This window comes from Leuciscus leuciscus (genome assembly GCF_965113295.1).
Source record: "Leuciscus leuciscus genome assembly, chromosome: 22".
Taxonomy (NCBI): Eukaryota; Metazoa; Chordata; class Actinopteri; order Cypriniformes; family Leuciscidae; genus Leuciscus; species Leuciscus leuciscus.
In genome coordinates, this window is record NC_138746.1 from 33,042,794 (window position 1) to 33,068,872 (window position 26,079).

At 39.3% G+C, this 26,079-nt stretch overlaps 1 protein-coding gene and 1 long non-coding RNA gene across 2 annotated transcripts in view; one reads left to right on the forward strand and one right to left on the reverse strand.

Moving 5' to 3' along the window:
* LOC309487074 (exportin-5-like) overlaps positions 1-26,079 on the reverse strand; it is a 449,972-nt gene that overhangs the window by 26,188 nt on the left and 397,705 nt on the right. Inside the window, exons 8-25 of the mRNA XM_082154599.1 lie at positions 23,264-23,449; positions 20,307-20,383; positions 18,610-18,639; positions 18,416-18,509; positions 18,254-18,325; positions 18,055-18,180; positions 17,881-17,971; positions 16,784-16,912; positions 10,333-10,406; positions 10,102-10,257; positions 8,652-8,693; positions 8,480-8,569; positions 8,035-8,234; positions 7,856-7,928; positions 2,940-3,121; positions 2,702-2,802; positions 2,167-2,257; positions 1,863-1,999 (exon numbers count right to left, since the gene is read on the reverse strand). Coding sequence (XP_082010725.1) covers positions 1,863-1,999; positions 2,167-2,257; positions 2,702-2,802; positions 2,940-3,121; positions 7,856-7,928; positions 8,035-8,234; positions 8,480-8,569; positions 8,652-8,693; positions 10,102-10,257; positions 10,333-10,406; positions 16,784-16,912; positions 17,881-17,971; positions 18,055-18,180; positions 18,254-18,325; positions 18,416-18,509; positions 18,610-18,639; positions 20,307-20,383; positions 23,264-23,449 — 1,951 coding nt within the window. The remainder of the gene's footprint in view (positions 1-1,862; positions 2,000-2,166; positions 2,258-2,701; positions 2,803-2,939; positions 3,122-7,855; positions 7,929-8,034; positions 8,235-8,479; positions 8,570-8,651; positions 8,694-10,101; positions 10,258-10,332; positions 10,407-16,783; positions 16,913-17,880; positions 17,972-18,054; positions 18,181-18,253; positions 18,326-18,415; positions 18,510-18,609; positions 18,640-20,306; positions 20,384-23,263; positions 23,450-26,079) is intronic.
* Positions 10,417-14,536, forward strand: LOC309487136. Its single transcript, XR_014201777.1, has 2 exons — positions 10,417-10,500; positions 14,274-14,536. It is a non-coding gene; the product is annotated as an uncharacterized lncRNA (long non-coding RNA).

Consider the following 26,079-nt stretch of genomic DNA (forward strand, 5'->3'; position numbering starts at 1 on the left):
GATGAATAAGTGTTTTGAATGAATGATTCAATGACAAATACATTGATACAATATTTATTAAAAAGTGTCAAGTTAGTGACTTACAAATGGTGATTTAGAGCTCTATTTACTCTATTTAGACATCTGTGTTCATATCCAAACTATTAACTTTTATCCCAGTATTTCTGTGATAATTGTAACACAGAAATAATGAGACTGTCTGGTTGAAAAGACTATTTGTGAAGCTGTTTCATAACTATACATGACAACTGCTCTCTCTGGTTCAGTGGCAGCACCAACACAGATCTGAATGTCCGCTGTGATTGCACTAGGGGTTTCATCAACTAGTCGACTAGCCGACTAGTCGACTGTCACAACCACTAGTCGGCGCTGTCGGCCCTAATCGACTAGTCGGAAAACAAAATGGCGTCAGCCGCTGAGGTACCTATGCGTCCAAAACGGTCAAGGTCATGGAGTGCAGTGTCGCATTTGGTGCAATATAGATGGACACGCAAAACGGGACACATTCAGAATTAATAAACATTTAGTAAACTACAGAACAGCGCGAGTGGGAAATGGCGCACCTCACACGGGCAGGGCTACGAGAACGGACACTGCACTGGTGATATAAAACGCACACACACAGGTCTGTTAACTTAAGCGATACTTTTAAGGTTGTCTAATATTTTTCTGACTAACAAATTACTGACACAGTAGGCTAAAGGGTAGATTTAAAAAAAGAAAAACGAAATTTAAATAAAGAAAAAACAAAATTTAAATAAAGAAAAAACGAAATTTAGGCTAAATAAAACAAATGAAATTTAAATGAAGAAAAAACGAAATTTAAATAAAGAAAAAACGAAATTTAAAAAAGAAAAACGAAATTTAAATAAAGAAAAAACGAAATTTAAATAAAGAAACACGAAATTAAGTTCAATTAAAAACGAGATTAATTTAAATTAAAAACGAGATTAATTTAGATTGATAATAACGGGTAAAAAGACTAATACATTTTGTTTCTATTATTCTATTTTCCACAATGTCAAAGCAACGCAGCTTAACCGAAAACACAAGCTCAGGCATGCACTTCGGTCCATACAAACTCCGCTGTTCTGCACTCTAGCGGTTCGAGCCGCGCCTGAATCGCGTGTCTCACGCAGGCAGTGTGCAAACTCCAACCTGTTAAGCTGAGACGCTCACGCCACGCAGCCAGTGTGTCGCAGGTGATACAAAAATATAGTGGTTCAGTATAACCTACATCAAACTTGTATCGGCCTATATGCTTAAATTATATTTGCTTAAAGATGCAATGAAAAATGCACAGTTAAAACTATATGCAAAAAATATGTCGTGATGTTGACAATGTTATTGTCTGAGGCTAGCCATGTGGCAATGTTTATCTGCAACGTTCGCTGAAGCGCGTGGTGTGGCAGTTCATAACAAGAATGTTTTAATTACAAGAATGTTTTAAATGAATGCTGCTGTTTTTGTATTAACACAAGAATAACTGATGAATTTATTTATTATGTTATTTCTGAATTTCAAACATACATTTCCAATAATTCACCAGAACTCCTTCCTCTGTCTTCCTTAACAATGCTCAATGCGTTAATGCGTCAATTTAATGAATAAATAATTTAACGACTAGTCGACTAGTCGTCGACTGTTATGCAAAACTAGTCGACTAGCAAAAATCAGTAGTTGTGAAACCCCTAGATTGTACATCTCAATGGTATAACAGGCAAAGCCGAATTGTTGTCATTTAGGAATGAGATTGCGTGGGTGTTTGAATCGAGATTGCGATCTTTAACTGATTAATCGTGCAGCTCTACTTTTTAGCATATATAACTAATAGCAAAAAAAGAGATTGATACAAAGGATATGGACTAGGGGACGGAGCCTGTGGTCTGGAACACTGTCTAGATGGATGAAGGCGGAACCAACAATCTGCTCTGCCAAGCCTTCTATTGCATAAAAGTCTTGTTGCAAGCAGGGACCAGCATTCCCAAGCAGTTGGTAACTTCAAAAAGAAAATGAGAAAAAGAGAAAAGCGTAAACAGGATTGGGAAAGTAGATTACACCATTGGAGAAGAGTTATTCTTTTATTGTTATTGGAGGAGAAATATTCTATTAAACAAACAACCAAAAAAGAAAGAAAAATCAATCATTGAACTTGATTGTTCCAACCAGTTTCTGTAGAGTGAGGAGAAGAAGCCTAGCTCAACAATGTTTCTGTACAATGGAGCATCATAGGAATCTAAAACTGCTTGAGGAATTCCTGTAGGAAACATCAGGAGTCATTTCTTTAAGATAACCGGGGTTTGGCTTTTTAAAGACAATTAATATTCAGTAATACCATCGATTCAATTGCACTGACACTAGCGGATGAGTAATAATATTACATAATAACTGAATAAACGACACTTGTCTTGTGTAGAGCTGCTTATACCTGAATTGAACTTGTTTCATAATTGATTAACTGCAACATTGACACCTTTACTGAACTAAACTGAATTAACACTGATGAGCTGAATAAATTACACTATTGTCTTTTGTAAAGCTGCTTTACAGCTGAACTGATGAAATCTGCAAAAGTAACTGTTATTTTCCTGTTTATTACAGTGAAGCTGCTATATAAAGTGTAATATATTTTGACTTAACCAGTAAAAGTAAAACCTAATTTATGGTGTTTGTATCAGGACAGGACAAAATAGAAACCTACCTAATTCAGAATTCTTCTCTATATCCATATCATCATAGACTCTAGTAAAGGTCTTGCTAAGTCGGTTGACGTTCTCTGGCAAGAACAAGCTGTTTTGGGTCCTGAAAGGATGAAGAACATGCAATTATTTACACTGTTACAATAGCAGAAAAACAGTATACACAAGCAAACCATGATTATTTTCACATATCTAATGTCTTATTTTGGAAGCAAAATTTCTAGAAATGACCTAATGTACCTGATGAGGGCCAAAAGGTTGGGCAGAAGGGCCTGCACAGGCTCTGCACAAGGGTTTCTGTAGATGGGGGTCCCATCAGAGGTAGTGCTGATCACAAAGCCGCCTGCTTTTGCCTCCTCAGGATCAGCAGGCCAACGAGCACGCTTCACAACTCCAAGTATGGTGTACACACACAAACTAATCTGCCATAAAAGACACAAGCCAATCAAAGCCACTCATATTCACATCTATTAGACCAGTGTTTCCCAACCCTGTCCCTGGAGGCACGAGAATAATCTACAAGACCAGAAATGCATGGGTAAGATTAAGCGTGCTCCAATCAGGAATTTTGGGGTCGATCACCGACCTTGGAATCAGAATTGGCCGATATGATCCCGCTCACTGAAATAATAAAATAAAAACTATTCTACTATTCTTAATGTTTTTTAATTATAAAAAAAGAGACGAAGAGATGACAAAGTATCATGAATCGACAACTCCTTATTTATTGGCAAGCAACATGTGCAACATATTCCATTCGTTCTCTTAGAGGTGATTAGGAACAGTTTAGAGATGAACAAATACAGCATAATAGCAATAAATAATAACAATAAAAAACAGAAACTTTTTTATCAACAGAAAGTAATCATATATAAAACAACACTACACAATATTTACTGTATAAATTAAATATTGATTAATCCTACTAAATCTACTGAAGAGCAATGAGTGATTTTCTCTGTCTTTTGTTGTTTGACTTACATTAATGACAGACAGCAGCAGATTTGCTGCCACTTTAAGACGGAATACACTGACCCAATATAGTGTTACACATGCAACTTATTTACCCACAGTTTACGTTCACTTAAAGAGGACCTATTATGCAAAATTCACTTTTACATGGTGTTTGAACATAAATGTGTCGGCAGTGTGTGTAAACAACCACCCTATAATGGTAAAAATCCACCCACTCCTCTTTTTTTAATTCCCATAAATTATAGGCAGTGTCTCAGAACAAGCTGTTTGCAGATTCTAGCATGTGAAGTCGCAAATGCTTAGCCCCGCCCATGAGTAGTATGAAGCTGCAGACTCGGAGCCTGCTGCATCTACAGTCCCGCACCCAGAGTCCCGCATTCTCAGACCCCTCGTTTTTCGAGACAGCGCCTCCTATCAAATTAGATCGGATAAACATGTGAAGAACTTAAGCCGAAACGTGAGTATCGTCAATTTTATTTAGCGAATCATACCTCAATCGATTTCCTTTTTAATCAAACTACTTTATAGCTCATCGATACACCAACATATGAATAGTCCATTTAATATTTGTAAAGTAGTTTGTAACTAAATTTGAGCCGTTAATGTATGTTTTTTCGCCTTTTTTCCCAGAAAATATTTTGATAGCTTACGTTAGCCTTTAACCTTGGACTTTTGGTAGACAAGCCATTGTAAAAATTTGATTAAAATTCGTTGACATTAAAGTAGACCAATTAAATACATTAAGTGTGTTAATATCAAAGAATGTCATCATTAATTATTTAATCAGATTCACCATTTTACCTTTTTTTTAATTACCGGACCTTTTTTCCTTAAACTATTAAGTTGAATTAATTAATGCCGGAGTAATTATTTTACTTTATATAATTTATGTAGATTACTTAAATTAGTTATTATAAAACGTAGTATTAAAATGAATCAATATTAATTTAACTGATATGAAGTTGTTGCCAGCCATTTCCTCCGTGGCCCTACTTATCACCCTAGGTATGCTTGTAATTTGCATTTGCAAAAAAATATTATTTATTATTACACAATATTTTTGACAATGGCATTCATCTTTTATTTTAGTGAAGTCGAGGAATTTGACAGAGCGATTCCAAAAAGAAGGAACATTCGCCTACCAGAAATTATTTTACCTTATGCATTTACATTTTACATTTATTCATTTAGCAGACGCGCTTTTATCCAAAGCGACTTATAAATGAGGAGTTTTTTTTTTTAATGCAACTGAAGACGAAAAGTAAAGTCACCAACACAATTCTTTCCTTTTTTCTTTCCTTTGTCCTGTTTACAGCAAGATGATGCTTAGGTGATCGTTAAATAAAGTACAGAATTGTTTATTATTGGTGTTTTGTCTATTCTTATTTGAGTTTTGCTTCGCATTCAAAATATCAAAAAAACAGGTTTTGTAATGTTAGCATGGTATAATGTTAATTAGACCATTATTGAACTGAAAGAAAAATTGGAATTTGAATAAAAAAAAAAAACATTGTAGCAATACAGTATAATATCACATAATATTTTTCAGAAGATAGTTCAATATGCAATTGCGACTTTATTTCTCAGAATTGCGACTTTATATCTCGCAATTCTGAGAAAAAGTCACAACTCTGACTTGATATATTGCAATTGTGAGAAAAAAAATCAGAATTGTGAGATAAAAAGTCGCAATTATTATTATTTATTTATTTATTATTCAGTGGCGGAGTCAAGCTTCCATAGTAATTGTATCCCTTCCATCAGTAATTTTCTTTCAATTACACCCACGCTCAAAAAATAACGACTGGGTCATTTGTTAGTCAGAGAACACAATGAGTTTTTTTTTTTGGCACATGCATTAAGCAGGGAACACAAATATTTATTTGGATAACTTTAAATAAAACGAGACCGTATTGCATCCTATTGTTTTCAATGGCATTTGGATAAGGGTGTTATACGATTTTCCGAACAGCAGGAGGCGCTGTCTCGAAAAATGAGGGGTCTGAGAATGCGGGACTCTGGGTGCGGGACTGTAGATGCAGGCTCCGAGTCTGCAGCTTCATAATGTTGCCGCCCATGACTGCTGACGGACTATAGTGAGCTGTACACAGTCAGCCATGTTTAGCTCCTCCCAGAGAATTTAACAGCAGCATTCAATTAAGAAATGTTTTCTTATTAAAGCTACTAAAGTAATTCAATCAAGAGCAGTGAGTAATTTTCTGTTTTTCTTTTGTTGTTTGATTTCTATTAAGAGAATATAGCAGTAGGTAGGTACTGTATATTATGCGGCTTTCAGTTTAATACACATATCTAACACGTGATCTCTTTATATGCTGTTTACGTTCACAGACATAACCGACTGTTTCTGTGAACTTTGTGTTTTTTTACATAATCTTGTGTGTATTTTACAGTTAAAGCGCAATAAGACGTGAAAGAGAAATTAGTTGAATGCTCACGGGATGTGCCGTCTGACATCCAGCTCTCTCTGTGCCTGCTTTGGATGTGTGCGCTCAGAAAACCATTTATCAGAAGTTTAGACTGATATGGCTTTAAAATGCATGCAAATAATACACTTTCATGATGATAAATAACTGCAATGTCACATGAGCGTGACCACGAAAGAGATGATAATTAAAACCAAACTGATTTTTTTTGTTTTTGGCAGAGACTAGTATTCCGAGGCAAGAGCTGCAAAGGCTCCGCCCTCTTCTGGAAAGCGGTGTTGGATGAGTCTGGAAAAACTAGAATTTTTGTTTTGTTTTTTGAAACTTGGGTTTACTCTTTACAAGAAACAATTCAAACTAAAAAAGATTTTCACCAAAATTGGCTCACATCATCTTCAGACTATGGTGGCAAAAAGGTATTGAAAGCTTTATGATAAACCCAACGATTCTAAACCCAAAAGCGGAAAACGAATTTGACGAAGAGCATGCCAAAATGGATACGAGGCTATTTCTCTGCAACGCTTTAGCGTATCACGATGAGCCATGTCATTGGTACATGTCATCATAAGCATGAACTGAGGATACATGCAGCATTTCGGCACAGCGCCACCTACTAATAAAAAGAAAAAAAAAGAAAAATGGCATTTTTTTCCTAACTTCTGAACAGTTTGCCCAACACTCTTTTGATTCAGTGCAGCATAACGAGTCGAATGATATACAGTTTTCTCATATAAGCCAATTTGAATTTTGTCGTAAAATGCAGAATTTTACGAACAGATTAACGTACTGTAAAAAAACTAAAAAAACTTTAAAAAACTACAAAAAAAAGGCCATTAAGGTCAAAACTCTTGATTAATTTAGCCTATTTTAATGATTCCTTGAGTCATGCCAAGAACATTGATACCAATAATGCCAAATTTGCTTTCCCCAAAAAGCGGCTCAGATCATTTTCAGACCATGCTGGCAAAAAGATATCAAAAGCTTTTCCAAACCGTTCTTGAATAACGCATCAACAAAGTTGATGGCATGGTGCCAAGGTGATTCTGAGGCTGTAACTTTTTGCATATTGGCACCAAACTTTTTGTGTCATTGTCTCCTCACACTGACCATATAACATTCATTAGGTAACAGTGTCACCTATTGGTTAAAAGTGATAAGCAATTTGTTCATATTACAAGTGATTGTATTTATGATTTTTTTCTGCCATTTTGACTAAAATAACAAGAAATTTTTTAATCACTCATTGCTCTGAAGCTCCCAGACATGCTTGCATGACTTCTTTGTGCCCATTCTTTTGAGCTGCTTGCAGATATATTTATTAATAGAATTATATTGTGATTATAATGAAATACTTTTAAGAAAATAAGAAAAAAAATTATAATAATATTATACTATAAAAAAATAAAAAGAGTAATAAAATTAATCATATTTTACAACACTAATATTTATGTCTTGATTTCTTCATTATCAAATAAATAAATGCGCTGCCGTTTTCAGAGTAAAGGCACTGTATGTTCATTTACATGCTCAAAGCGTCTCATTCACGGTAAATGCTCTGAGACACAAAAATACAGTGTATCAAGAACTACATGTGTAAATGATGCGTTTCACTCTGAATCTGATAGCACATATATTTACTTAATTAAATTGAAGCCTGAGCAATATGATAATCACACTAAGCCATATAGCGATATTCATCTTATTTCAATCTATCATGCATCCCTAGGGCACACTTACCCGTGACCTGTTGATACCCATCTGGTCCTCGGCACCAACATATGTCAAGAAGGTAGCAGGATCCCATAACACGCTACACAACACAGAAATAAAAGAAGGATCACACATCATTCATTCATTTCAACTTCTGTTTAATAAACTCAGTAAAGGCCAGTCTGGGTAACAACGTCCATTCATACCTCCTCATCTCCTCTGACAGCCACTGGGCAGTAACAGGTGCCATGAGTTCCTCCAGGAAGGCTTTCTGCTTGTTATAGTCTTTAAACTGATTGCTGATCAGTATCAGGGCTTCCATTAGAGCACACTTCTCTATCGGTGTCAGCAGCATCTCATTTGAGAACAACCTCTTCACATGCTCATACATCATATCGAAGCATGGCTGCAATGCATAAAAAATAATCTATTATAGTTAGCGTTTATATCAAAAGAGAATGCTAATATATCACATCATTTCTTAAGGCTGATATCAAATCCTTTATCAAACTGAAAAATTATCTATTTTGAAATCCTTTTCCAGCATTAAAACAAAGAGCAGAACAAAACATAACTCCAATTAAATAGCATGTTTTGCATTGTGGAGAATGCAGTGCATTGCATTTTTTGTACCTGCATGCTTTAACTTACCAGAATAAGGTCAGAATAATCTTGACACATCCTAATGATGGAAGAACAGGCATGTCTTCTGATGTTCTTAAGCGGTTGCGTTTGAGGTTCCTGAAAACATCCACTGAACGTCAACAAGAGTGTTTGATTAGAGAATGATATGCAGATATGTTTACAAGTATGGGCACCTTACCTTGCATTCATCAACCCATTCAAACGTGATGGCAGGAAATATCTTAGAAGGGAAAAAATATATGTTGGTAGGTCTTTAACGAATCTATAATGCACTAAATAAAACATAATACAGGCTATTAATACATAAAAACAATAGGTAAACAATATGTAAATGCATAACACAAGACTTTTTATAAATACAACAGCAGAGAGAGGACAAAAAAATTATGGGGAGAAGGGGAGAGAATACAGCGGGTTAGAAAACATTGTTAACCAGATTCAAACTCACATATTACTGATTGATTGATTCTAGATCATACGCCGTGTATAACTGCACCACAGGCAAGATAGATTAAATTTTTCGCAGATAGATACAATAGATACATGATACCAGCTGCGCTTTCTCGCTCTCCCATCTCTCCGACAGCGAGTTACACACAAACCCGACTCCTCTCACTCACTCGTTTAATTTACTCCGGATGAATATTGTTGGTGTAAAACGGCTTGAATTTCAGTGTGGGATTGTGCGTATTGCGTATTCACATAAACACAGTCAGATATGTGTTAAATAAACGTAAACAGTTGAGAAAGAAAATACATGTGTAACAGTATGAGTGGACATCGCCTTGGCTACGGTTTCGTTCCAATGAACTGCAGTAGCCAAGGCGACATCTAGTGTATATATCTATACCCGCCCGCGCCCTCAGATCATTTGGACGCGGCGGTGTTCAAGAGATAACAACGATATAAATACTGTTCGTTTTCTCACACAAACCGCTCGTTTCGTGTCTTAGGCCATCAATGTGTACTTACGATGGGGAATTGTTTAATTTGGACGATGTGGAATTGTTTTAATTTGGACTCTGTGCTTGCTCTTTGAGGTGGTGACCATAGACCTGCATTATTTGACTGACAGACAAGAACGGTTTGACCTAAAAATATCCAAATTGAAACTACTGCGGAAAAAAAGAAACCTACATCTTGGATGCCCTTGAGGTAAGCTAAAACATACCAACATTTTATTACAAAGTGAACTATCCCTTTAAGATGGTGTTTTAGTGTGTGCAAAGCACTTTGCTGTCATCTCGGGCACAAAAAATGCTTATACCTAAAGGTGAACTGCTTTTCACCTTGTTAGTTTTTCATTTTGCTTTTATTTCGGCATTTCAAATCTATAAAGGTGTGATCACATTAGCAAAACCGGGCGAAAAAAAAAGCCCATTTTCAATAGCTTAGAGATGTATAAAGCATTCTCACACAGAAGCTCAAACCAAGCAGCTTCCTGTTGGTCAGTGTGGTGAATTCACGTGACCAACTTGAACATGAGCAAAATATGCATTTGGAACTTTTTCGCTTTTAAGCAAAACTTCTGATCGTGCAGATTCCTGTGCAAAATGTTGCCGTCCAACAGTAAATATTACCGAACCTTAATGCTTTACAATTTTGAAACACCAGATTATATCTCTTACCTTATAGAGTACTTGAGGCAGGAAGTGAGGTTGGTGTTTGACGAAGGGAAAGAGAGTGGATATGATGGTAAGAACACAGGACAGAATGAGAGGATCTCTTGTCTCATAGTTTACAACCATCTGCAGCAGCTCCATGCCCTCATCTATGGGAAGTTTCTACAGGAGTGGAAAAAAAAGTGTCAATGACAAGATCCTCACTGCTGAACCATTAAAGAAATTGGATGGTCTTGCCTCTTTTTCGAGGATTTTGAAGAGCTGTCCAAATACACTTTCAGTGAAGAAAGTCATGGCATCCCACTGAACCGCTGAAGGGGACAGAGCAGAAAAGAGAACCTTCTCTATTTTAGCTTCAACAGACAACAAGACACAAATAAAGGCATGTTAAAGGAACGTTCTAAGGTAATACACAATCAGAATCAGAATCAGAATCAGAATGAGCTTTATTCGCCAAGTGTGCACAAACACACAAGGAATTTTTTGTGGTTTTTACAGGAGCTCTTGGTACATACATACATATATGACATTAGAACAGGCATTTAAATGAGAACATAAATAAATAGAATAAACAATAATAATAGTTCTAGTATACATCTGAAACAGAAGACTTATGTACAGATTTGTGCATTGTGTGTACAGCTCTATAAATAAAATTTGTATATGTATTTACACAAAAAAAACCTCTTGCTTCTCTCTCAAGTACTGAATGAGTTATACAGCAGGTGTTAATGGCTGTTTTAGCTGTTTAAGCTGGAGATAGCATGGGGGAAAAAACTGTTTTTGTGCCTAGATGTTCTAGTGCGCAGAGATCTGTAACGTCTGCCTGACGGCAGAAGTGCAAACAGGTTTTGGCCGGGGTGGGAGGGGTCTGTGATGATGTTCCCTGCCCGTTTCTTCACTCTGGCATTGTACAAGTCCTGAAGGTTGGGGAGGTGTACACCAATGATCCTTTCAGCTGTCCTAACAGTCCGTTGTAGTCTTCTTATATCTGATTTGCTGGCTGACCCAAACCAGACAGTTATAGAAGTGCACAGAACCGACTCAATAACAGCTGAGTAAAACTGAGTCATCTGTGCTTGTGGTAGGTTGAACTTTTTCAGTTGACGAAGGAAGTACAACCTCTGTTGGGCCTTTTTGACAATGGAGTCAATGTGATTGTCCCACTTCAGGTCCTGAGAGATGGTAGTGCCCAGGAACCTGAATGACTCCACTGCTGTCACAGTGCTGTCCATGATGGTGAGAGGGGGGAGTGCAGGGGGGTTTCTCCTAAAGTCCACTATCATCTCCACAGTTTTGAGCGTGTTCAGCTCCAGGTTGTTATGACTGCACCAGACAGCCAGCTGTTCAACCTCTTGTCTGTAAGCAGACTCGTCACCGTCCTGGATGAGGCCAATGACTGTGGTGTCGTCTGCAAACTTCAGGAGCTTGACGGAGGAGTCTTTGGAGGTGCAGTCATTTGTGTAGAGAGAGAAAAGCAGTGGGGAGAGAACGCACCCCTGGGGGGCACCAGTGCTGATGGTAAGGGTCCGAGATGTGACTTTTCCCAGCCTCACTAGCTGCTGCCGGTCTGTCAGGAAGCTGATGATCCACTGACAGATGGAGGAGGGCACCGAGAGCTGGGTTAGTTTATTCAGGAGGGTATACGGGACGATGGTGTTGAAAGCGGAGCTGAAGTCCACAAACAGGATCCTTGCATAAGTCCCTGGTTTGTCCAGATGTTGGAGGATGTAGTGCAGTCCCATGTTGACTGCATCATCCACAGACCTGTTTGCTCGATAAGCAAACTGCAGGGGGTCCAGCAAGGGTCCAGTGAGGTCCTTCAGGTAGGCCAGCACCAGTCTCTCAAATGACTTCATGACCACAGATGTCAAAGCAACAGGTCTGTAATCGTTAAGTCCAGAGATTTTAGGTTTCTTGGGTACCGGGATAATGGTGGAGTGTTTGAAGCAGGAGGGGACTTCACACAGCTCCAGTGATCTGTTGAAAATCAGTGTGAAGATGGATGACAGCTGGACAGCGCAGGCTTTTAGACAGGCTGGTGAGACACCGTCTGGGCCTTTGGCTTTCCTTATCTTCTGTTTCCTGAAGACTCTGCATACATCCCCCTCACTGATCTGAGGTGCAGGCTGAGAAGCAGTAGGGGGAGGGAGGGGGGTGTTGATGGTTGTGTGTAGAGACGGTCAGAGCGGGTGTGGGGTGTGAGAGCAGGCTTTTCAAATCTACTGTAAAATACATTGAGATCGTCGGCCAGTCGTTGATTCTCAACAGTGTTGGGGGATGGTGTCTTGTAGCTGGTGATGGCTTTCAGGCCTTTCCACACTGATGCAGGGTCGTTAGCTGAAAACTGGCTTTTCAGCTTTTCAGAGAAGCTCCTCTTAGCTTCTCTGATCTCCTTTGTCAGTGTGTATTTGGCCTGTTTGTACAAGGCTCTGTCCCCACTCCTGTAGGCATCCTCTTTGGCCTGACGAAGATGTTTTAGTTTTGCAGTGAACCATGGCTTATCGTTGTTATATGTTATAAAAGTCCTAGTGGGGACACACATGTCCTCACAGAAGCTGATGTAAGATGTCACAGTGTCAGTGAGCTCATCCAGATCAGTGGCTGCAGCCTCAAAAACACTCCAATCAGTGCAGTCAAAACAACCTTGTAAGACCTGCTCTGTTTCGCTGGTCCATCTCTTTACAGTTCTTACAACTGGCTTAGCAGATTTAAGTTTCTGCTTGTAGGCTGGGAGAAGATGAACCAAACAATGATCAGAGAGTCCCAAAGCTGCTCTGGGGACAGAGTGGTATGCGTCCTTTAAAGCAGTGTAGCAATGGTCCAGTATGTTAGTGTCCCTGGTGGGGCAGGTGATGTGCTGTCTGAATTTAGGCAGTTCACGGGTGAGATTAGCTTTATTAAAATCGCCGAGAATGATAGTGAAAGAGTCCGGGTAACTTTGCTCCGTGTGTGTGATCTGATCAGCCAGCTGTTGCAATGCCGCGCTCACACACGCATCAGGGGGAATGTACACACTCACCAGAATAAATGAGGAAAACTCCCGCGGCGAATAAAAAGGCTTACAGTTAATGAAGAGAGCTTCCAAATTAGGGCAGCACATCTTCGTCAATACTGTCACATCTGAACACCAGCCTTCGTTGATATAAAAACATAATCCACCGCCTCTCGTTTTCCCAGTTAACTCGGCGACGCGATCCGCTCTGAACAGCTGGAAGCCCGTTAGATTTAGCGCACTGTCCGGTATGGAACCGTTCAGCCATGTTTCTGTGAAGCAAAGAGCAGCCGAGTTTGAAAAGTCCTTGTTTGTGCGGGTGAGGAGTAGTAGTTCGTCTGTTTTATTTGCTAGAGAGCGGAGATTTGACAAGTGAATGCTCGGCAGCGGAGTCCTGAATCCGCGCTGTCGAAACTTCACGAGCGCGCCCGCGCGTTTCCCTCGTTTGCGTCTTTTGAAGCGCTTGTACAGGATCGCAGCTCCGCCAACTAGGATGTCAAATAAAATGTCGGAATGCTCAAAAGTCGGCAAAATTTCTTTTGGTGTGTTGTTCCTGATGTCTAGGAGTTCGTTCCTAGTTAAACTGACGGGGAAAAGGTTACATAAAACAGGACAAACAAACAAAAACAGTAAAAGTACTGAGGAGCTCAAAACCGAAGCAGCCATCCGCGGCGCCATTCGCCAACACAACAAGTACCAGCGATTACCATCAATCGATTATTGTCTGTGGTAACCAACATCAGTGGAACTTAATTTGTATAATGGTGTTACAATTTTGAACATCAGTGTTTTAAGTCTATGAATAAAATGAATGAACATGAACATTTGTAAACAAATGAGGCGCCTCCTCATGAATGAGAATCTGTTCATTTCAGAATGTGAATCAAACTCAATCTCATTCCACAAGGAATCAAAGCATTATGACATAGGTACACCGATCAGCCAAAACATTAAAACCAATATGCAGCCAAAACAGCTCTGTTGAGGGATGGACTCCACAAGAGTCTGAGTGTGCCCTGTGGTATCTGTGTCACGGTTCATGAATCCACCGTCTCTCTCTCGTCCTACGTGCTGTGTGTGTGTGTCTGTGGGCGTGGTCTCTGATCACTGCTGATTACAGCATCAGCTGTACCCACTTGTTTGTGCCTTTTTATGTTCAGTAACTGGTGTCTCATTTTGTCAGAGCGTTGTGGTGTTTCCCCGGTGTGTGATCCTGTTCGTTGGATTGTGGATTTTCTTCGTGTCTTTGTGATTGACGTCTGTCTGGATTCCCGCACTTCTGCACTGAATCACCGCGCACTGCCACAGAGGATTGACTGCACTGGATCACCGAGCACCACCACCAAGTTGCCTACCAAGGTCCCTGCGTCACCTTCCATCTGTGTTTGTGTCCGCCTGACCTGCATCTATTCCCTTTTGCCTAATAAAGCGTTTTACTTGCACTTGCATCCAGCCTCGTGATTGTTACAATCTGGGACCAAGATATTAGGAGCGGACGCTTTAAGTGTGACCTATTATGCCCATTTTCACATGATATAATATAAATCTCTGATGCCCTCAGAATGTGTCTGAAGTTTCAGCTCAAAATACCACCCAGATTTATTATTATGGCTTGTGAAAGTTGCCCCTTTTTGGGTGTGAGGGAAAACGCTTGTCCCATTAAATGCAAATGAGTTGCTGCTCCCCGCCCCCGTTCAGGAGACGGCCGATCATTTACATGAGCTTCAGATACTGGAACAACATAACAGCTGAATTTCTCTCAGGCAAACCAAAAGAAAACCAGGCTTCAATAATACCCAGTAGCGGAGTGCAGCCTTACAAGTTTTAACCGGAGTCAGACACAGATGGACAGACTCAGGAAGAGGCTGCAACTGTTAGACTGTACATGGACGTTTCTGAATGGTTAGGGGATACATTTATGTAACTTAGTTGTTGTGAAGTTACGTTTATTCATCTCATCGACTAGCCTGTACCATCATGTTAATCTATAAACTGTTGTATAGGTTTTCGTGTGGGAACTGTATTAGGATGCCCGCAGATCGTCACCAGTCGTGGGCAGGGTTTCCTACTCTTACGTAGGAGTGGGGGACAATTTGACACAGCTTGTTCTGAGAGACTGATAATGATATATGAATGAATGGTGGATTTTCACCATTATAGGCTGGTTGTTTACACACACTATGGACACACATCTTTGTTCAAACACCTTATAAAAGTGAATTTTGCATAATAGGTCCCCTTTAAGTCCTGCAAGTTGCGAAGTGGGGCCTCAATGGACTGGATTGTTTGACCAGTTCTGACGCTCCCCTCGTGCATCAATGAGCCATGATCCTGATGCCAGTTCACCTGTTGTCCTTTGTTGCACTAATTTTGGTAGGAACCAACCACTGAAAACTGGGGAAAACCCATTATGCCTGCTACAGACTGTGCGATTTCGGCAATCCTATAATATCATTACAAATCACACTGTACAACATGGATATAATAAACTTGTGTACGACATGTATGATGATGACACCTATTAAATCATAGGCTATGATGCAAGTTTGTATAGAAGAATAAAACATCATCAGCATGTGCTAGTGGTAAACAAAGATCTCAGATAGCCAGATGAATCACACTTTAGCAATTGTGGTTTTTATGTGCGCTGAAAAAAATAGGAGGAAGCGAAAGAGTAGAATATGGACGCAGTCGTGGCTAGGGAAAAGGGCGTCTTTAAACCTCTCTAACTGTACGACGTAGGACCACCGTTTAGGAGCCACGACCACAGAATATCGCCACGATTGGTCATCTTTCGTCGGGGACAGCTAAAAATCATACAAACTGTACCAGGGATAAGACTTGCTGTTTTGGAGATGCTCTGACCCAGTCATCTTGCCATCACTGTAGAGCCTTTGTCAGAGTCACTCAGATCTTTTTGCTTGACCATTTTTTTCTGCTTCCAACACATGCAATACAAGAACTGACTGTTCACTTGCTGCCTAATACTGTATATCCCACCACTTGACAGGTGCCATTGACACAATATAATCAATGTTATCCACTTCACCAGTCCGTGATTTTAATGTTGTGGCTGATCAGTGTATGTACATAGAATAATCCCCAATTTATAAATTTGACCACATAGTGAAATTGTGTAGGGCAAGGCAAGGGTGATGGGTCAAAGTAAGAGTTCAAATGTGCATAGTTTACTGGATAAAAAAAAGACTGACCACTCTGATAAAGCAGAAGCTTACATATTTTTGATGCACTCTTTGACAATTTGTTCAAAAGGACAGATTTTGTATATAACTTGTATGATGGTCTCACAAACCAAAAAGAAATGTGATGGACTATTGTTCAAGAAATGTTTTTCTGCTCTACGGTGATTCTTTGGAGAAATTTAAAAAAACGTTTGGAACCTGGCATATCCTGAGGTTAAATGATTATAGCTGTGTATCTGAAAAACAGGTCTAATTCTTGTCAGAAATTCTACCTCATTATGTAATCTTTGCATTAAAATAATGTTTCCAATGAAATGAAGCAGGGCTCTGAACCGGTTATGAAGAATATGCGTCACACTAGCATAGTTGTGACCAAAATAAAAAAATAAAATTAAAAAATCAGAAAGCAACAGCACATTTACAAAAACAGCATAAACTTTTGGCAGATGAAAAAGTACCTTCCATAATAAAATGTAGCAACAATACTCACGTGTTGTATTCCCAGTATCTATAGGTGTGTTGATCTGATACTGCGCCCACTCCCTTGCAATTTGAAAAGCCTCAAAAGGGACAATTTTACAAGCCAGACGAACTGCTTCCCCCTGATGAGCCCTGAAAGCTGTTTAACAAATATTGTTAAGTGGTAAACCGAACAGTTGCACATTTTTTTAGAAAGAGAAAGAAAAAAATATCAATAATCTTTAAAAATACAATAATATAGGTTGTATTTCTATTCTTTCTTTGTGATCATTTTCAAACCATTTTATTTCTGCCATTGCTTTACACATCACACAGGGCATGCACTGGTTGGTGTGGGATTTTTCTTCTTCTGTTATTCATTTTCCTAACCACATCAAATTCAATCACATCATATTCATCATCCGCCTACAAGTTCATGTTCTCTCCTGTCCTCTACAGTCAGTGAATGGGCAGAACCAGCTGGTACCCTCAGAAGGTACAAAATCAATAACTGGAACCTTTAATCTCACACACACACACACACACACACACACACACACACACACACACACACACACACACACACACACACACACACACACACACACACACACACACACACACACACACACACACACACCCTGTGGTGAAACAAGCTACAGATTGATCTGACTGCACTGACACTTTGATGAGAACTGAGCTGGAAGATGACTTCACTGTTTACTGAAGAGCTGCTTTATAGCCGAATTGAACTAATTTAATAATTGATGATCTTTACACTGAAACTGAATCAACACTGAACTCACTTCAGCTGAACAAAGGATTTGGAAAATTATAATCATATAATTACAGGATTGTATATGTTTAGTTTTTGTTCAGTACAAGAATAAAACAATGTATTGTTAAAACAAAGTGGAAAAAAAGTTAAAACCAAAAATGTAAATAAGTAATGTTGTCAGTAACTGGGTTTCTGTGTTGTCACGTTGTCATCAGCTAAAGATTTTTGCTGTTAATCAACATGAATTACTCTGCAATGCATTGATTTACTTTTAAAAGTGTGCATAACCTTTAAAACTGATGTGATAACAGTATGTTTAACTTACTAGTTACTAACCAACAATAACTCACAATTAAAGCAGCAGGTGAAATCTTCATCACTATCAAAGTCCACTCTGGAGAATTCACAAGCTGGACAATCATTCTTGGAGGGAAATCCAGTCTGTAAAAGGCAAACAGAGCAATTAAGTATGATTAAGTATAATAGCAATTACTCAAAACTGCTCTGTGATACACAGCACTTACTTTCACAAGATTGATCCTTGCTGATCTTAAATATTTTATGGTCATTGGGCCAATTACAGGATCCCTCGAAATAATTTCATGTCGGAATAAGTTTCCCCAGGTCACTTGCGTGGACGACCTCAGAAACTGTTTAGAGTAATGCAAGATTTAGTAAAAAATCTTAAAGGTTGAGCACTGAGTAGCTATAATACAGTTCAACCTGGCTGGGATGAGTAGTGAAGGTAAGAAGAGTTTCCATGTATTTATTCAGGTTAACAGGAACTCTAAAACACTAAAGAGAAACATACAAATATTCAGAATTTCTCATAAGAGGAAAAAGGATAAATGATACACAACAGTGATGCTCATGTGACCACCTCACCACTAGAGAGCAGATTTGGCTACCCAGGGCACAGAGAACCTGACACAGCCTCTTCAAAAAAGTGTATCTTCTTTCCACGACGGCACCCGATGATCTGAATTGGACGATGAACAGTTTTGGTAAAACTAACAGGAGTGAACTCAGTTGTTCTAAACTAAGCTTGAGTTGGTTTCAATAGAAAAATGTAAACTCACTGGTTACACAGAGCTGCACCATCTGCCGACCTACAATAAAATAAAATCCAAACAGCATTATGCAGTCATTCGAACAGAATCCAGGTTATTTAGAGCAGGGTTCCTCAAATCTGTTCCTGCAGGGCCATTGTCCTACAGAGTTTAGTTTCAACTCTAATCAAACACACATGAACAACCTAATCAAGGTCTTCAGAAGTCTTTTCACACTTGACACAGTTAACCCTGGGTCATTTTATACCCCGGGTAAACGGAATCCTGGGTTATCATGCTTCACGTTTCACACTGCTCATAATTTACCCGGAGTTAACAATTAATCCTGGGTATTCATAAGGAAATGTTTCACATTGTACATTACTAAACCATGGGTTAACGTCCTTATTTGCATACTCGCGGTGCCAGTGTCACTGACTGGACAAAAGCAGCACGTGACCTGTTTACTTACAGGCTCTAGCTGTCACATTCACGTTAGTTTGGACTCGTTATGTTTTGTCATCGTCACTCATTTGTTGTCACGGACACTAATTATGTTCAGCTATGCACTCATCAGTCACCATCATTACCTCCGGTGTCGTCTATGTATAGTGTGTGTTGCTACTGCCTGTTTGCCTGTCCTGTGGTATATTTAGTGTTATTAAACTTGTTGGAACTTTATTCATCGCCTGTTTGTCAACCCCCCGTGACAATAGCATTGTGCATCCTCATATTTGCTGACTGTAATAGTGTAAGAATTGAGAAATTAGAAAATGCCGGACAGTCTGGTTAAAGAGCGACCAGACCCTGAGGACAAAGGACCTCTCTGGAAATTAACATTTGAAATCCCCCTTGTGCACTATCGAGAAGAAAGTCTCACCTCCGAGTCATCCTAATCTACATCTCTTTCCCTCATCCCCCCTCTCCTTCTCCCCCATGCGAAGATCACCAAAACTCACCCAAGAATATATGGTTTAATATGAATGATTAACATCAAGTTTTATACATATTTAGTATCATTTGAAATGTCTCATTGCGACTGGTACAAATGTCTAATTTCCAAATAAGTAAAACAAAAGATAATAAGGTTTTTAAGAGTTTAGGGATACCTGGCACACAAAGGAAGGTGGTCCCTAGACAAATGGACAAATCCCTAGACAAACATTCGCTCACATTTAATGATGCACAGATCATTAAAACCTTTTCATTTACGGAGTCAGATGAAATAACGAGAAAATACATATGAGAAAATGTATTGCATTTAATCAAAAAATACTTTGCCTCGAGAAAGACAGTAACACGAAGACAATAATCTTCCGCGCTGGTCGGATGCCGGACTTTGGGCCGATCGAGCGCCAGCTTACAATAGCAAGTTCTTTCTGAGTGAATGTTTCGAACTACAAAAGGTAAGAATGAAACGGTCTCTTCTTCACTCCAATTGTCGCGTAAAAAAACGGGTCCAGAGAGGGTTTCATATCCAAGAGTAAAAAGCGGTCCTAACCCGCATCTAAATTACAAGTGTGAAACACTCTTTTACCTGGGGTTAAAAGCAGTGTTTAGAGCGACGATAACTCGTGGTTAAGTGAAGTGAGAAAAGTCCTAGAGATACTAGAAAATTGCTGGTAGGTGAGTTTGATCAGGTTTTAAGTTAAACTCTGCAGGACAGTGGCCCTCCAAGGCCAGATTTGAGGAACCCTGATTTAGAATAAGCTTAAACGGTTACTTACTGTGCAGCAGACAGGATATAGTTCATGATGACATCATCAAAGAGTACCAAAAATGGCTTGCACTCCTCTAAATCACCCTGTGGAAGAAAAGATTTTGCTCAATCAAAAACACTTCAACTGATCACTCAAACATAAACTCTTGACACTAAATGGCACTAAAATTAACTTCACACAACATAGTGCTGCTAGTCGAGGCTTGACAGTAAAGGGATAGTTCACCCAAACATGAAAATTAGCCCATGATTTACTCACCCTCTATCCATCCTTGGTGTATATGACATTCTTCTTTTAGACGAATACAATCGGAGTTATATAAAAAAATGTCCTGGCTCTTCCAAGCTTTATAATGGTCGTGAATGGACGGTTCTGTTTTGAAGTCCATAAAAGTGCATCTATCCATCATAAAAGTGCATCTATCCATCATAAAAGTGCATCTATCCATCATTAAAGTGTTCCACACGGCTCCGGGGGCCTTCTGAAGTGAAGCGTTGCGTTTGTGTAAGAAAAATATCCATATTTAAAACTTTATCAACTAAAATAACGAGCTTCCGACAGACGGCCGTACGCATCGATTTACGGCGAAAGAGTTAACCCTTGACTTGACGCATTGATGAACGCGGAAGCGCATAGGATAGAGCAAAACAAAACACCAATAATGAATTAGAAGTCTAAAACGAGAATTTTTAAAGATTAATGTCAGAGGAGCTCGAGTTTGTTGCCCAGCCCTGTTTGTTTGAACCGCTCCTACATCCTACGTCATACTTCATACATCGTAGTGTTACTCTTTTGGCGTACAGTAAGTCGACTTGCATAGGCCATCTGCCGGAAGCGAGTTATATTTTTCTTACATGAACGCATCGCTTCTTTTCAGAAGGCCTTTTTTAACCCCCCAGAGCAGTGTGTATTACTTTTATCATGGATGAATGCACTTTTATGGACTTCAAAACAGAAACGGCCATTCACTGCCATTAAAAAGCTTGGAAGAGCCAGGACATTTATGTTCGTCTCTTACTCAATTCTCAGTGCCACTTGAGTTGGAAAAATAGAATACAGTGCAATCAGTCGGACGTACAGTGGATAGTTATGAAAAATAATTAAAATAGTAAAAAGATGACACATAGATAAACTTCTCATCTGGTAAAACACCGCTGTATCATATTTTGCACAGCTGCTTGTTTTACTGTGAGATTTTCCCATGTTGATTGTACTGTGACTGTGGTGTTCTTTCGGTGTGCATAAGTAATCTATTGGAGATTGGAAAAGACCTTTCAGTTGACATTTCAATTAAAGAATGACACCAGATTGCGACACCTCTATAGCTCTTGCTCTCTCCCTTCGTTTTGCTTGAGTGTAATGACTGAATATCCTAAGTTGTCTGACGCTGCCGTGAAATTACTTCTTCCTTTCGCCTCTACTTATCTGTGCGAGGCCGGATATATTGACTGCCTTAAACAAATTACCGAAATCAGTTCCGGGTGAAGGAAGACATCAGGCTTGCCCTGTCCCAACATTGAACGCAAATTGCGCTTCTTTGTAAAATGAAGCAAAAATTACCTGCTGATTCCTACAATCAACATGCTATTTTATTCAGAATGGTGGAACTTACATAGAACATACAAATACAAACTCAATTAGTAAGTACAGAAAAAAGCAAGTGGACTTATGGTATATAGGCTTATTATTAGAGTCTTATTGTACATTTCACACTTTCCAATATCATGTATGCAAGGGAAAAGTACGGTGGCCGAGAGAGCTCAACGCGCTGCAAATAAAGAAAAAACATGCAAATAGAAAAAAAAATCCCACAAATTAAGAAAACATCTTCATCAGTTTCACAACACATGTGTGCTCCAAATACTCACAACACATCCAAATACAGAAACGCGCTGCAAAAGTTCACAACACAACCAAATACAGAAACTCGCTGCAGACCACAAAGGAAATATTTCCAGGGGACCCCAATAAGAGACGAACCCGGCTGGGACATGCTTATTGCTCAATGTCAATTTTATTTATTTTTTTAATCTTTTTTTTTCTTGCAAAACATACAGAGATGACATGTTTATGATATACAATTTTGTGCAAAATGTATTAGAGTTAACAAAGAGCTGAAAACTAAAAACAAACAAACAAACAAACAAAATAGAGAAAAAGAAAATGAGGGTAAGATATTAATCTATACATCAGTAACATCGTAAACATTTTTGGAAAATGTATGTTTAAGTAAGTTTCATAGGTAAGAAATGTAAGGTAAATGTAGGGTAAATGTAGTAGATGAGACAGCAATTTTTAAAGTTGAGACACTCACACACAGATAAATAAGGCATATTATAAAACCTTTTTTGTATAAAATGTATTTATTTGCAACAGTTTTGTTAACAGCAATAAGAAGAAATTTCTATCCCAAGAACAGCTATTCAGCTGATGGACACCGTGCTGCGTTGTCATGGGAACATCCCAGGTGAAAATAATGAGGAAATTACTTTGGCTAAATCCGAAATCGCCCCCTAAACCCTCATTCACTATTCCCTATGTTAGTCCACTTATTCAGAAGGAGTGAATGAAAACGAGTGAGTGAATTCGGACTGCCGATGATCGTACATCGGCAGTACACAGCCGGGTTTGTCACTTATTGGGGTCCCCGAAAACATTTCCTTTGTGTTCTGTGCTATTTGCAGCACGTTTCTTTATTTGTTTGTGTTATATGTATTTGGAGCACACGTGTGTTGTAAAACTGATAAAGATGTTTTCTTAATTTGTTGGGGTTTTTTTCTATTTGCGTGTGGTTTCTTAAGTTGCAGCGCGTTCAGCTCTCTCAGCCACCGTAGAAAAGTGTTAGTGTACTAGACTCCAATGACAGCAATGAGTTGCAGCACAAATAAATAAATGTGGACAATTATTTCAGAAAAGCAGCTGAAAAGGTAAAGTAGTATAATGTAAATGCAGCAGTCACTCACTTTCCTACTAACGGCAATTAGCAGACACTCTGCAGCTTCCAACTGAAGCTCGGGTTCGCTAAGCAACAAGCACAAGATCTCCAAAAGACGGCAGTTTTCATTGGTGATGTGGCTCAGAGCAACCCAATTAATGTAGCCAGCCAGAGTGTTGAGAGTGGCCACACCAACTCGCCAGTGAGCTTTTGTCTGGGAGTAAAAGACAAAAAACACAGCTAATTTCATGTGCCAAATACGCTACTAGATGGTGAATGTAGAGCAGATAGATTACATTAAGAAACTGTAAGGAAGCATTTAAAAATAAAAATAAATATTTTTTAAATAACTTAAATACAATTACTCAGCCTCAAATCCTTTGTGGCATCCGTCCATCAAATGTGTTTAAGCATTACCCGAGAACGGATTGAATGTTATATTTGAATATACTGTATATAGAAAAGTTAGCTTTTAGCAATTATGGTCTAAAGATCATCAGAGCCAAATTTGGTGCATATCTGATGAACAAAAACAATTCAAAATGCCTGACAGGTAATATTGAAAAATTGGATAAAAGCCAAGTTCCTCCACTTGGCTTTTGTCCATTTACATTTACATTTATCAGGAGCTTTTATCCAAAGCGACTTGCATTGCATTTCAAGGTACACATTTTACATTCTTATCAGTTCTTGCTTTCCCTGGGAATTGAACCCATGACCTTGCCGTTGCAAGCGCCAACGCTCTATTGTTTGGGCTACAGGAAAGCTCAAATACATTACCGTGAGAATTTGAGAACATATCAATCATAAACAATTACTGTACAATACTGTTAATTTTTATAATTTGCTTTGCTTATTTTACATCTGTTTCTTTCTCAAAATGCATGAAAAGAAAATTCTACTAGGCCTAGCTCTGTAACCAACAGAATCTCAAATTATTTTTTACAGCAGAATGCTACCATAGAGGACTTCTATCTGTGAAAATAACAGGCTCCTCTCTGGTCCCTCAGTAGAGATAATCAACACCAAATTGAAGGGAATAAAAACTAAAATAAATAAAAAATTCACAAATATTGTTACGGTAAGTATACACAAGAGAGGAAGATGGGTTGTGAATAGTGAGTTTATTTAACAACAGATCAGTGATGAGGTGAGCAGGTGAGGGAGAGTCCAAACGAAGATCTTGGTGGAGACACAGAGAGAAGGAAGACGCTGGAGACGGGGAGATCGCTGGAGACAGGGGGAATAGTGGAGCCCTGGAGGCTGACGAGGACGTGGCTTATTCGGAGCAGGAATCCTCCAGGGCGGTGCTGGTTCAGGTGGCTAGGGCGGAGCCGGCAGCTCAGGGGACCTGTTCAGAGCCGGCAGTAAGGGTATATGGCCCCCCCCAAAAAAAATCTTGGGGAGCTCCAGGTGTCGCTGGGATGAACTCTGGACGGGGACAGAAACTTGAGCTCCCATTGGACCTTGGGCGAGGACGGAGACTGGAACCCCCAAAGGACTGACTGACGAATCACTTCTGTCACTTCTGGCCTCCGGGTCAGGACGAAAACTGGAGTCACTTCTAGACTCAGGACGAGGACGGAGACTGGAGATTCAGGCGACCATCTTGGACGAGGGCTCAAGCGCGACGGCCATCTTGGCAGAGGGTTCTGGCATGGCGGTGGCCATCTTGGACGAGGGCTCTGGAACGGCGGTGGCCATCTTGGGACAAGGCTCTGGAACGGCAGCCATGATGGGACGAAACTCTAGAATGGCGGTGGCCATCTTGGGACGAGGCTCTGGAATGGACACGAGTTCACCATCGCTTGAAAGGCCGATGGTGAACGGGGACTCACAGCTGGCCAACCCCCACTCCACAGTTCTCTTGAGGTCCAACACCGGGCAGGCGTGCCTTCGTCTCTGCATTGAGGCTAGTATGGAAAAAGACACTCAGTGATCGGTCGGGGAAAGAGGTAAGGCAAGCCAGGTCAAGGAACGCCGCGGTGTGAGCCTCGAGAGAATGCTGGTCTTGGTCCATGCATAGTAGTAGCACAGCAAGATCAAAAAATATATATAAAAATACATGACTTCTAAAATATTTTCACAGTGGACGTTCTTAAAGAAAAAAGTAAGTGTTTTCAATTATGACATTCAAGCACATTTCAAACCTAACGGTTCTAATATCGGATATAAATAGCCAATATAAAATCAAGCATTTTCCAAACTCTGTACAAACCCTGTTAGATGTAGGAGAGTTGACCAGATCTTAGATTTTCAATAGACTTCATTTGAAATTTACTCAGATGCTAACAAATCCATTCTCATTAACGTGTTTTAGCTATTTGCATGCATGCAACAAGGTTCGATCTGTGCCAGATATCGGTTTAAAAAAAAGAAAAAGATTTTGACAATTACTTGACAGTGTAAATGCTGCCTATAGAGTTAGTTGTGTCTGGAATTTACATTCAAGCTAATTGGGGTCTCTGGGTTCTAGCACTTTCATTTAAGCTTTGGTCAGTCAAAATCATGGGTTATCTTTATCTATGTTTCACACTGTTCATTTGTTACCCTGGGTAATTAATTAATCCTAGAAATTCAAGTTATGTTTCACACTGTAACGACTATGGCTCGATGGGTAAAAATTGACTTTTAATTTATATACTAATTAAAAGTGAAAACACTTTCTAAGTCCCACAGACTTGGCAAACTCTGTAACTGAACCCCCGTTTACGACTCGCTTCCCCCCTCTCGACAGTGTGAGCTTCAAAGACATTACTGACATTCCGATCTCAACAGAAAACCCGCTCTGAATCACACACACACCAAACCACTCTGAAACTCCTAAAATACAAGTTACACACA